Source organism: Megalopta genalis, chromosome 8 (assembly GCF_051020955.1).
Source record: "Megalopta genalis isolate 19385.01 chromosome 8, iyMegGena1_principal, whole genome shotgun sequence".
In the NCBI taxonomy this organism is placed as follows: domain Eukaryota; kingdom Metazoa; phylum Arthropoda; class Insecta; order Hymenoptera; family Halictidae; genus Megalopta; species Megalopta genalis.
Window position 1 is genome coordinate 5,257,560 of NC_135020.1, and position 14,247 is coordinate 5,271,806.

The 14,247-nt window shown below is 37.5% G+C and overlaps 1 protein-coding gene across 4 annotated transcripts in view; it reads right to left on the reverse strand.

Moving 5' to 3' along the window:
• Window positions 1-14,247, reverse strand: part of LOC117225110 (lachesin) — a 409,294-nt gene that overhangs the window by 239,468 nt on the left and 155,579 nt on the right. For all 4 annotated transcript variants that reach the window (XM_033478437.2, XM_033478433.2, XM_033478436.2 and 1 more), the window contains exon 2: window positions 2,864-2,884. In XM_033478437.2, the coding sequence (XP_033334328.1) occupies window positions 2,864-2,884 (21 nt within the window). The remainder of the gene's footprint in view (window positions 1-2,863; window positions 2,885-14,247) is intronic.

Sequence of the window (14,247 nt, forward strand, 5' to 3'; positions counted from 1 at the left end):
TTAGAGTATTACATACTCTTGATACAGTTTGTTAACGCAAGTCAAAATGATCTTATGTTTTTTTCCTTAGGCGTTTAACATTGTGACAATTGCTACGGTTATTCGCGACGATTCTTTATCGATAGCTATCTTAGATTGTCTTGTTAATACTGGCAATTTAAATTTTAAACTTCGACTCATTTATTTTTCATGAGATTGTAAATTTTCCATCATACAATGTAATACTTCTTTTTTCACAATAAATGTTTTACGAATTAATTGTTTTTACCAAGCAAAAAAGGAAAGAAAATTTTTATTTAATCTATAGTAATTGTTAGATGTGTTTATTTAAGGTTTATATTTAGTTCACATTTTCTAAAGATTTTACAGCTGTACCAAATCGTAATAATGTCTGTTGTAATATTCATATTCCATGCTTTATTTCAAGCGCTGTGTCCGTTTCTCAGCAAAAATGAACTTTAATAATACTTTCAGACCCCTTATCTGACCACTTCTCGCCTTTTCTACTTGCAAGCTATTCACAAGTTTCATTCGTAATTCATAATGTGGAGTAATTAGATTGCGTATCTTTGTGCATTCGTAACACATCAGAATCTCCAGAAGCTAATGCGATAAAAAGCTTCGTATAATTTAAACAGCTATAAGTATTGACCTCACATTCCGTTTTGACTCTGACACAAAATCTGCATGAAGATTCGCAGTCTAGTCATCACGAGACCTGTAAACTCAACTAAACAGCCTAAGCTCACACGTATCACTAATTAACAGTCGGGTACATTTGGACCTGGAGTATAAATATTTCTGTTTTCTAACAATTAATTCAAATTGTCACATGAAATAGATAAAAAAATATTTGGGAAAAGATTTATAAATAAAATTATCAGTGATCCTCAGCATGCCCGCTTATATTTTTGTGAAACAGTCTGCCATTCGTGAAAATACAGTGTTCTGGATCAGGTATCGCAAAAAATTGATCACGAATCAAATACAAACAAAATTCATTTTACACCAGCAAAGCACAGTTAAGAAAATTAAACAAAAGAACATGTAGAATATATAATAATCATATTTTCAAACATAGAATGAATATAATACTTTTTCTCGAAAAACTAAGAATAGTAACTCTATTACCTAAAAATCTTTTCTAAAAATAGTAAAAAGCACTAATTTTGATGGTTTTTTTTAATATTTGTCAAACGATACTATTCGATTTTATTTTATTTTTTAACCTTGACATAACCTTGACATAACTCTCTTACCTAAAAATCTTTTCTAAAAATAGTAAAAAGCACTAATTTTGATGGTTTTTTTTAATATTTGTCAAACGATACTGTTCGATTTTATTTTATTTTTTAACCTTGACATAACCTTGACATAACTCTATTAGCTAAAAATCTTTTCTAAAAATAGTAAAAAGCACTAATTTTGATGATTTTTTTAATATTTCTCAAACAATACTGTTCGATTTTATTTTATTTTTTAACCTTGACATAACCTTGACATAACTCTATTACCTAAAAATCTTTTCTAAAAATAGTAAAAAGCACTAATTTTGATGGTTTTTTTTAATATTTCTCAAACAATACTGTTCGATTTTATTTTATTTTTTAACCTTGACATAACCTTGACATAACTCTATTACCTAAAAATCTTTTCTAAAAATAGTAAAAAGCACTAATTTTGATGTTTTTTTTTAATATTTGTCAAACGATACTATTCGATTTTATTTTTTATATCTCTACCATTCAAAAAGTTATTAATAACAAAAGCGACGTTATTTTTACTTATCGTGGTCATGAATGGCATCTTCTTGTTAATGTTCACCAAGCAATAGCTAACATCTCCGAAGAATTACGTTCGAGCACCGGCAACGACAGAAAGAAACAAGAAGAAACGGCCGATTTTTTTCCCTAACCAACGGTACAGCTTGAAAATCCAGGACAGACTGTTCGCGCGTACCGTGCACCACGAAAACAGAATCCCATCGATCATCGGGACACCAAAGAGCCTAGGGGACGCGTTCGTGTTTCCCGTGAACGGAGCTCTCAATCCGATCCGATGTTTTCCATCCGCTTATTTAGTCGGAGTATGAGCCGGCAGCAGTTGGCGAAAGATAAGAACGCCGCTCGCGCGCGTTGCTGCCCACGGCCCCGGTACGTGTATATGTGTGCGTGAACGGGGGATTTGGTCGGGTGCGTATGTTCCCAGAGAACCTAAATCAAGGATTTGCAACCGGTATAGGTTGCGTGTGGATGAGGTTCCTCGTGAGAACACCTACCCAGCATCTAAATGGGAGATCCGCAATGCGGCTAAGTACCTCGATAGGTTCGGAAGCCAGCGTGAAAGCGTGGCCTGGAATTAGCCATTGTTTCGGCCCATGATTTAGGTAAGAGCCTGCAATTTGCTCGAAACTTGACGATAGAGCGACGGTATCGACGTGGTTCGTTGACACAAAGCGGCTAGGAATCAGCCTGCACAGACAACGCCTGGATAGGGGGCAGCTCGGGGGTGAGAATCGTTAATGGTATATCCGCCGCGCCGATAATAAGAAGCGGTTTCGGCAGGGCCTGATAACGCGGCAAAGGATCGACGGGGAATATGTAAATCGGCCTGCTTACCTTGTCGCGGAACGGGGAGCCGATCTAAACAGACGTTGAAAGTCTGGTAAGTAGATTCCGAGTTGTCTGAGAATAGATCGCGACGGGACTCGGGAGGGTCGCCGAGTTCTCGTGGCAGAGGGGACCCTGATAAAGGTGGCAACGTTGCCGCCCGATTGTAAATGAAATCCATGAAAACGAACGTCTCGCCAAGAGTTGATACCGAGTCGATTGTACCTGATGAGATAGAGGGCTGGTCCACTTACCCAGAACGGCTCGCCGCGAATCTGCATCAGAAATGAAATCCATAAGATTGAGTAACGATGTACATGGTGATAATGAAGAGTTATTTTGAAATTATTATTATTATACTGTTTGATAGTTTTTGGTTAGTACGGCAACGCATGCAGGAAGAGGATGCAGACAGTGGATTCATTTTTCGCTATTTATGAATTCTTCGTACTGAATTCCACAAGAAGATCATAGTCACGGTTCGCAGGCTATTAAGCTAGATTTAAAATTACAGGAGTGGGGGTAGGTCACGTAACGCGACGCAATCGAAGGCTCTGCGATGGTAATTCAGAATTATTACCGACACGGGTTATATGTTCCATTCCGCTGTACAGGAGTCGCGAAATGTTACGTGATCTACTTCTACTCCTTCGATTTAAATAGGTCTTAATTATCCGCGAACTATCATTCTATTTAAAACAACGTCGACGATCTTCAACTTTTTGAAAACATGAACTTGATAGATATATTTTGTTCATCACAATAAATGCCTAAAATAGTGTATACTTGCAGTTTTTTTTCATAAGTGATACAAGATACAAAGTATACAGGGTGTCCAAAAAATATCTCGCAATCCGGGAATGGGGGTTCCTCTGGTCATATATATATATTCGAAGTAACTCTTTCCTTAGCGAAAATGCAATTCATAGCTTTGTTTACGTGTTATTAACGAAAAACACTGACCAATGAGAGACGAGCTCGGCTGGGGCGTGGCGGGTAACGATCACACGAAGCTCAGAAAGCCGTGGATTGCATTTTTGCTCCGGAAAAGTTACTTCCTTACTGACCTTAGGAACCCTCATTTCCGAATTGAGAGACATTTTTGGGACACCCTGTATAGTCGACAGACTCATAATCTTCTTTCCAATGAATATCTCTATGGTATTGTAAGAAAACCATTTGGAGCACTCTATAACCAAACGTTATCATTGAATTTGGATAGACCACGATAAAATTGCTTGTTCATTTATTTACTTGAAAATAGAATGTCGATGAATGTGAAAACACGCCGCCGCATTTAATAAAATATCGTCAAACCTCGATATTTCTTATGGAAGTGATGATGAGTTTTTTAAATAATGCAACTTTCTCCTGAGAATTTTATATTTCTGTAATGTAAATTCTAGTTCTTGCCTCCTCGTAGAATGGATTTCAACGAATGGTCTTTGTTATTCCCAATTAAAACTTCTCTCCTACAAAAAGGAACGACGAGAATTTTTCTGGCTAGCATTACACAATCACATCTTAATACCAATGTAATTTTATACAAGTATTCAGAACAAAAGCATATCCGGATCACTGTGAACGAAATTAGAAAAGGAATCTCGCAGTACGGTACTGGAATATTCCGCGATATTTTTCGACACACTAACGATACTTCGAAAAGTTACCAACATTCACTGCAACCGAAAATTGCCGAAACACAATAGAAACTACCTACGCGTATTCCTCGCGTGCCCATTCAAATTCCACTGCTGATAACTTCGTGCACGGTACATTGCACTGCTATTTCATTGATGGTGATTATAATTATGCGCCTTGAGAGATATAATAACGACGCGTGTCAGTAAAATTTGCGCTAATTGCCTCATTTAGACACGCTGTGCTATCTAGAAATCACAACACCATTATATTGTTTTATAAAAGCTATATGGAACAAAAATATTGCATACAATGTCGTTAATATTTAATATGAATATTGTCTGGTATTTAAAATATTTTTCGAATATTTTATGTTCTAAACGTCTGTTTACCTTAAACTAAGTCGAGTTTGTAACGTCGAATTGGACATCGTTATTGGTAAACAAGAATTGAGAAGTCTGAAAGCGTCCATATATTATTTAGTACTTTTACAGAGTTACTATTTTTACGACTGCGTCTGGTGTGAATCATTTTAATTTTCAACAATTGTACGGCTTGTTTCTACGAGTCTTCGCAGATACAAAAATATTTGTCCTCATTTTTAATATAAAAACCAATAATAAAGAAGTATTTCGGTTTAATGAAATTTGCATAATTAAAATATACTCTCATTGTACATTTCTTCCCAGAAGACCTAATTCTATAAAATTTATGCGCTACTTATGGCGGATTTCGACTCCATTTTTCTAACGAATATCAAATTTTCCGGGCGTATGAAACTCATACTTCCACATTTGTGTAGAATCTGAGCGTCAATTAGGGAGAATTTACTGTATTTTTTTTCTTTAAATACAAAAAATATTTTCTGAGAGGCTTGCTTATTCAAATGTGTTGTTCACGAACATGATTAACTATATGTGCGGGACTTTAGTTGAAAAGCTAATAAAATTGAGAGTAGCTTTCAAGTGGTAACTAAATTTTGTATAGCTTGTTTTTCAGACTGATAAGTCGTTCAATTGACGTACGCCACTACTTTCGGGTTAATAAAAAGTAAGACATTATGACTTGTGGCACCAGGATTTTTAAAACAAATTGGACATCTCTGTAACCTCCCTTGTTAGTGCACGTTCAAACATTCAATGAAGAACTTCGCGACAGAGAACAGTCGAAAACACTGTTCGATAAGGCAACTTCCGAGACTACTGTTAAAACATTTCGCACTGTAAATGCAACAATGACAATGTAACGTCCGAGAATGTGTCGAGCCGCGCAGCAACGAGAGGAACAGTTTCGTGCGGATGGAATAGTTGGAACTCCGGGCAAGTTTAAGTACGTTTAAGTAGTAATTAACGGTTTCCTCGACTGTCGATACCTTGCCGGTCCCAAACTGTGGCAATTTCGACCCGACGGTTATTCGTTTTGCAGCGTCGCAGAAACTACCGGGGACAGATTGTGTTCTTGCAAGACGATGTCTGAAGTCGGCCGTCGTGCAAGTGTTACCGTTACCGCAGCCCCAAATCTCCTTGTCGAGTGTTTCCGACCTCACAAGTACATCATTATGCGCGTTTCTGCCTTAATTTTGTCCTTCACCTGGCGTCATGCACTACTGGTTACGTGTTCTGCGCCTCGATGTGCGCCGATAAGTGTTGGATATAGACGCGCATGTAGTTATCCGAACACACACGTTCAACACTAAGAACATTCAGAATTCTCAGCTACCACGAACAATGGGTTCTCCATCATATTTGAATTATTTAAAAATGTATTTCTGTTTGATCACGTGTAAAGAAAATTGCGTGGTTTTGATAGAAACGCTATTCATTATTTATACCAAAACTATTTTAAATTGAAAACAAGAACAATCACTTAACTTACAAAATCAGTGTTGAGTACAATAAATTCTCTGTAATTGACGCTCAGATTGTGCACAAAAAGGGACAATTTGGGAAGAAGAGATACGATTATTTGAGCCTTGCGACTTGTTTTTATAGTCGTTGATAATCGGTAATTATAAAAACGAGCTGCAAGGCTCGAATAATCGTATCTTCTCTTCCTAAATTGTCCACTTTTGTGTAGAATCTGAGCGTCAATTAGAGAGAATTTACTGTATTTTTTCTCTTTAAACACAAAATATTCGCTTATTCAATATTTAATTTAATTTATTTTTATTAATTTATTTTTTTATTCAATATTTGCTTATTACTTGCTTATTCAAATGTGTCGTTCACGAACGTGATTAACTATATGTGTGGGACTTTAATTGAGAAGCTAATAAAATTGAGAGTAGCTTTTATTTCCTTAGCAGTTTTTGAAGCGGATTTTTTTTATATCACTTATTCATGTATTACATCGTGGATCTTATCTGTCATTGGTGAATCTTTCTACTATAGACGATGATACGTTCTACCGTCAGATGAAATAGATTGTGTACATAATAATGGATAATAATGGATAATTTGATAAAAAAATTTGACTGCATAAACGGTGACAGAGTTTATTTTACAACTATTTTGATGTTACTATTGATTTTAGTCTGAGGATTTATTCATCCTGGCCAACCGGGCACATTGAAGCTTAATTACTTTTCATTAATTTTGTTTGTATTAATATAGAATGTCGCAATTACTGAATACATTTGTTTTGAGATTCAAATGAGTACTTGATAGAGATTCGATATGTGAGACGGAATTCATGCGGTAGCCTGGAATAAAAGTGTATTAACTGCAGCTCTATGAGCGAATCTCTTTCATGAAATAATTTCCAGCACATGGACCGGCTGCAGATTTTATGCATTCACATTGAATATCAATATGCAAAGTGAAACGTAGCAGATATAACCCCGTGTAAAATTTAACTAATCATTTATTTCACTGTGATTCCAATGAGCTCCTTGACAAGCCAGATAAGTCAGTCGTGGAATATGAATATTTACATAAACGTGGACACTCTATATGGAATTGCATAATTCATTATATTCACGTCGCGATAATGTCATCTTCTTCTTGTTGGCATTCATAGGAACATTTTTTGCGACATTATTCCACCTATGCAAAAAATCTGACAAACATTGACAACACTGCTTTTGATAATATCCTTCGATAGAATCAAAATACCAATGGCAATAATTTTTGTTTTCAAGAAATTTGCGATCTTCCGATTTTTTCGCGTTTTCTTGTAACCAGAGCTTGCAACCGAAAAATTAGAAAAAGTACTACAACATGCGATTTGTTATCCAGAATAGACCAGATTTTTTTCAAAATCTTAAGGGGAACCTAAAGAGGGAAAATTGGTGAAAAAACGCACGATCTAAATCTTGTAATTATCCCTCTGGGGAAGCTATATCGGACAACTATCGGATGGTGTAAGGACAGAATGATAAAAAAAAATAGTAGAACGAGATAAGATCGAACTAAATCGAATGGATGAAATCAGTGTCATCACGACAATTTGAAGAATGTAATTGTTCGAAATCCACATTTAAAGTTCCAGATACTCCAGGAACGCAAAAAAAGTGCCAAAGCAATTCGACTATTTGAGTTCGTCAGTTATGGAGCTCTTAAATATTTCTGCACCCAATCTCGAAGCCGGCGCTTTGTAACACTCTTAATTAGATACTCGGCGTAGATGTATTATACATTACTACCTGTAAATGTACATCTAGAGAGAGACGTATATATCGTATCCCAAGAGTGCCACTGCATATATTCGATTCTGTCGAATTACCAACGGAATATCGTGCCCAAAGTCGAACGTTATTCTCACGACGGTTGATTTATCGGTATTATTAATACCAGGATAATATTACGTGATACGGACCGTTAAAACCGACGTTAAAATCCGCTTCCAATATTGCCGCTTAAGGCAGATACAGGTGCGCGCGATGATCGATGAGCGTAATCCTATTCCGAATCCTTTAAAGCTTCCCGTCACTGCTCCGAGCTCCGAAAGTTTTCGAATCCGCTCACGACAAAATTGCAGATATTAAAACCGCATACATCTAAGACGTTACTAAACGGCGGGCTAAGGAAACGATATCCGCGGAATTGATTTCCGCCACGATTTACGATTTCGCGCTCGGTGAGTACCCCGGTTTATCGACGATCCAGGGATCACATCGTGCACTACCGAATTCAGAAGAATCGTGACATTTATTGCCAGCAACAATCGGTGAATACACAATTAAGCGACGTACAATATTTCGTACATGTCAGTTGTAAGCACGAGTTAAAATGTCAAACGCGTTTAATGAAAAATATAAATTTGGAAATACAGATTCGTTCACAGCCGATTGATTTTACGCGTGCATTTTGTTCCCTAGGCATGCTTATGAACTGCTTATAATATTTTCGCTAGTATAGGACTAATTATGTTACTAGCATGTTTAAAGTGAGTGAGTAATGAAATGTGTTGCTTATTAACCCCTTGGCTACGGCAAACTTTGAAACGCACAGACCATTTTTGTGAAAACATATTTCAGTAATCAGAAAACTGAATTTCACTGCATTAAAATAATATTATTTATTTCTCTGAACTTCTCTCTCTCTCTCGAAAATTGCTATAAATATTATATATTAAATATACTTTTTTCTCGTCTAAATGAAATAAGATCTGTCGGAATAAATATCGATAAAATTTTCAGGGCGCCTATAGGCAGCCTCCGTGTCAGAAAACCAAACTGCGTTGAGCGCCTATAGTGACAAATGCAAAATTTCTAAGCGCCCACAGGCGCCCACAGTAACTAGGGTCCACTCAGTTTCGCGAAATGAAAACTTTGTCTCGTTTTCATCATTTAATAAGCAGCTTCGTCTGTTCACGCAATGTTTAAATCAAGGTGTGCTACGTGTCTTTCTGATAAATATAATACAGCAGAACTTCGATTATCCAAACTAAGCAGAGCGATATGATCGTTAGAATAATACAATTGCTAACACTTAGTTACAGTGTCAGACTGAATCTTTATTGATGTACACAATAAATCGTGTTGCACATGGGTTGTCTTAAATTGAGCTGTTTACACGGGAAACGTAATTGGATCACAGAGAACCCTGACACTCCGGTCGCCTGTAATAGGCGTGGGAAGGAACGTCTTTTTTCCTACAAAATATACCAGCGAAAGACCTTTCATTTTCTGTGTTCCGATTCGCATAAAAGTGCCCAATTTTCGGTAGTTTAATTGGATCCCTTGAATCGACGAAGACAGATCAGATTGCTAGGACACGTCCAAGGAAAGTCGTAGTAGTTGGGCTCGTTAGCTTCCCAAACGTTGTTGTCATTATTGTCGGCGATCCGAAGCCGGGGTATTCTTTAATCATTCCGTCGGAATAACAAGTGGCCTCATCAAGGCTTTGAGATGGCAGAGCGATATGGGCTGGAGGAGACCTTTGAAATCCGCGTGGGAAGTTTAGTCGATCGGGCTTCGAGTGGAGCCAACAATTTCTCCCAGTATAGAGAATAAAGAATTCCAAACTCTGGAGGCAACGATCCCGAAGAAAATCATTATAACGCAACTTTCAAATCCCGCGGGATCCCTCTATGCTTCAACTCCCGTGAAAAGATTTTTTCTCCGGCGACAGGGGAAACGATCAGGAAAGAAAGGATCTCGAGGAAACTTCTCGTTACATCTTTCCCGGAGTCGGCGCGGCGTTACGTGTTTGTTCGAAAGCAACGATATCCACGACAACAACTACTTGACAAAGCGAATCGAACACGGACACCCGATCTCTCCTACCCCGGTTCGCAGACATACACAGAGCCGAGCTGCTGCTTTGTGCCGTGCATGTCCGAATGTTCCTGGGTACAAGCATCCCAGTTCGACTTTTCTGCGTCTGCCAGCTGAACGAGGAGAAACGGGGCAACGAGGCGGAACGCAAATGTCTTCGTTCAACCTTATGAAACGTACTCTCAGAATCCGTCAGCCTCTGACACGGAAGAGCGAGGAGGGTAGCGCGGCAAGAATTCTACGTGGCGAGCGTATTGAAACGCCTACGGTTTAGTCGTCGATATTGCCACCGTGCGGCACGCCCGATACGTTCAATTACCTAACCGACTTTCGCTTTTGCCGCGACGAGCTATTTCACGCGGCGTATATTTAAACGCCATGGCGTTTAACAAGTCAACACGCCGGTGTCCATAAACACCCGAGAATGGAAAACGCCAACACACCACAAAGATGGCGCACGTCAACCGAACAATATTTTCTATTTTTATTGCGAGTTTAATCCTTGTACATAAACTGGATCTACCTGACGCAAAATCAAGCTACAAATTCTTATTTTTTTGTTATTAATCCATCGCCCTATAAATATGGGTGTTATTCATATCTTTTAAATGAAAATAAAATTTTACCTTCCTATCATCAATATTTAAACATTTAAATAAATAATGTATATAATGATCATGATTTAATTGTCTCACGTAAGAATTTATTACTGTGACAAACAAGTATTAATCAACGCAGCTATAAAAGAAATCATAGTGGAAACGGTTGAACAATTACTTGATCTGAAATTTGTTTATATCTTCAAGTGTAGAATAAATGTTAATAATCTTAGCAGAAAGGAAGATAGTTTATAACCTACTTCTTAATCAAAATCGTTTTTATTTTTGTGTATATGTTCATGTATTATATAGGGTGCCCTAAAATTATGATATTTCCGGGAATGAGCGATTTCTGAGGCTATTTGAAGTAACTTCTTCCTTTACGCAAATACAATCCGCGGTTTTGTTTACGAGTTATTAAGGAGAAACAGTGACCAATGAGAGGCGAGCTCGGCTGGCGCGAGGCGGCCGAGCCAACAAGCGGCCGCCTCACGCCAGCCGAGCTCGCCTCTCATTGGTCACTGTTTTTCGTTAATAATTCGTAAATAAAGCCGTGGATTACGTTTCCGCTAAGGAAAAAGTTGCTCCAAATGACTTCTGGAACCCCTCATTTCTCGGAAGTACCATAATTTTAGGACACTCTGTATACGATGTTTCACCCAATTTTCGTCCATGGACAAGAGAAATATTATTCGTATATAGACCTTTTAAGGATGTCTTCACATATGTGCATAAAACTTTTGACAAATGACCTTGGACTCTGAAATTAATGTACATTGATATTATCGAATGATTTTTATTAAAATCATTTTAATCGTTTGTAGAAAAATACAAGCGATTGAATTTAGCGTTGTTCTTGTGAAAACAAGTTGCATTCATGAAATGTTCATCGTTGGAACAATTTGTTGACAATAAGAACTCGCTATAAGTCAAGCATTGTAAATTTTGTAACATTGGGAATGATTCACAAGTTCTTATTTTCCAAACTTTCTTTTAAAGGACAGCATGAAATTGTTTGTTTTACTTCCAGTTTGTTTTGTCATTCGAAATTTTTTTCGAGATACATCGAAATTTTTCTGATTGCATAGATTGCTATTTATACTCTGTATCCTATGGTTACGTTACGGAGCATTCAGCTATCCGCAATAATAAGTTAGTTAGAACGCTCTCTATACTAATTTTATGAGACTAGCGTCACTTTCATGAGACATTAGGGGTGCCTTGCAACCTGTCGGTTAGGCGAAACTTTCGGTTTAGCGTAATTTCCTCGGACACACAAGGTGTTCAACGGACCGTTCCCAACAAACTTGGCTCATATGTTCAACAGGTCACTAAACTGTTAGTCAATTATATTTCTAACAATAGATTCAGCTTAAGAACATTAATACAGCGAATTCAATGCATCGATTTTATTCTACCTTTGGCTTTGCCTCTCATTTACGAGAACAAAATGAAATAGCTAAATTTCGATCAAAATTCTAATCTCTTTTTCGAGAATAGGAAATGACCTAAACGAAAAAGTGTGCTTCGGATGAACGCAGCCGGCACAAAGCACGACTCAGTAAAAATTCAATAAATATCTAGAAGCGGATTTAAAGATTAAATATACTCGTAACTTCAACTAGGAAACGGTGCGACGGACCAATTTACTGATTAATGTTGGCAGAATTCAAAATTGAATCGAGCAGCATCGAAAATCCACGAGACAACGAAATATCAAACGAGTTAAATATTCCACAAAAGTCAGATTCATTCAATTTTAACAAACCGAGAGTAGCGAATTCGAACATAAATATACCCGACGCTGTACTTCGAACGCAGAATTACCAACGAAATCTTTAATAGGTCAAACAGTTATAAAAGCTTCTCGTCCAACGTAGAAACAGAGATCACCGTTGCTTTCACAGCTTCTAAAAGATACTGGAAGAAAGTTTCACACCAAATCTATAAACATAGATTGCAATTGTGTGAACGGTTCCATGCGAGGAGTAAGTTGTAGTTCTCTGCAAATAAAGCGAAACGTTCGAGAATATTACCGATTTATCGCGACGTGTCGCCTCAATAAATAGCAGACTATAATTCTTAAAATCGTAATGAAAGCTCCGCGGCCCGGCCGTGCCAATTCCAAACTTGCACGACCCCCGACGAAACGTCTTTGATGGAAAGCTGCAATTGAAAGTTCGCGGAGTTACGAGATAAAGGGGGGGAAACGTTGGAAAAGCGAGACAAGAATTCCAGATCTGACGCACCTATTTACGAGCGTTTGTTTGGGGGGTTGGGGAGAGGGGTCGAATAGGAGGGCGAAGGGGGGCGAGAAAGAAGGGATCAACTTGTAAATCGCATTACCACGCGATCGCAATGCTCCCGGGCCAGCCGGCTAAGGAAACGCGTTTGATCCTTAAAACTGCAAAAACTCTGCGAGGTCTATTTCACTTGGAAAACGGAAATGAGGACGGGGGAACGACGCTTGCGGGGTTCTCGTGAAATCGTTTAAAATGTTTCAGCGCGTTCGTCAGAGATTATCGTAACCAAAGGCGAGGAAACGAGTTTGTTTGTTCCCCCACGAGGGAAGCGAAATCAGAAAAATAACGACCTCGAAATGGGTTTCTGCCAATTTGAGAATCAACTGCGAAATAATACGGAATCACCGGCACAATTCAGCGCCACTCATGATTGGGTTGTTACTTGTTTCATACTTTGTGCGCCACGTCATGCATATGTAAGTAACACAATTTCCCCAGGCTTAGCAATTAATTTTCATGGCTCTATATTGAGCGAGTTAAAATTCAATACGTTATCCGAAATTCGAGAACGTTCATAAAGCTTCGGCAAATTTTCTACAGTATCTTTTTCCATTTGATACGAATTAATTGCTGTACGGTTTTGATTTTTGCCAGTTGGTTCGCGGAAACCTGTACTCGCAAACATTCGTAATAATTGCTACGATTGGTCTACATTTTTTTGTTCCATTTTGCTTTATATAATTACATATAATACATATGTAAGCTATCCTGTTATACAATGTTATAAGCATAGTTATTTTTAAACGATTTTATGCCTTTTTCATTGCAACCAATATCGCAGATATATACAACAAAATATATAAAATATATAACTAGCGCAAAAAATTGTTTCGTGATTGTGTGGTAAACTAATCCTAATATATCAAAAGTTAACGTCATCGGATCTAATTTTTAAAAAGATCTTCCCGTTTAAAAAGTGTTAAATACTTTCGTGAGTAAATTCCCACGGTAATTAACTCTTACCATATGAAGGCACGTTATCAAGTGATCACGTGTAGTACAGAGTTTGTAGGACAGTTGTTCTGTAATTATTATTATCGTATTCAACAAATAATCTGTTCAATGTAATTATTGCTAAATGTAATTGATTTTGGTACACATTAATTATTCATACATAGTGAGATCATGACAGGTCAAAGGGTATATATCAACACATATAGTCTTGGTTGCATTTTCGATTTCAATTGTCGAAAAATAAACAATTTGTCGAGATATCTGTATGTTTTTAGTTTTCACGTTAATTCCTATTAATCGTGCCACAAAGCGATTAATTTGCTGCAGTTGTCAAATAGAACGAATAAAAGGGAATTATAGCGAAAAGTACACATGTTCAGAACTAAATGATGTGATCCGTTTACTTGGGAAATCGAATTTGC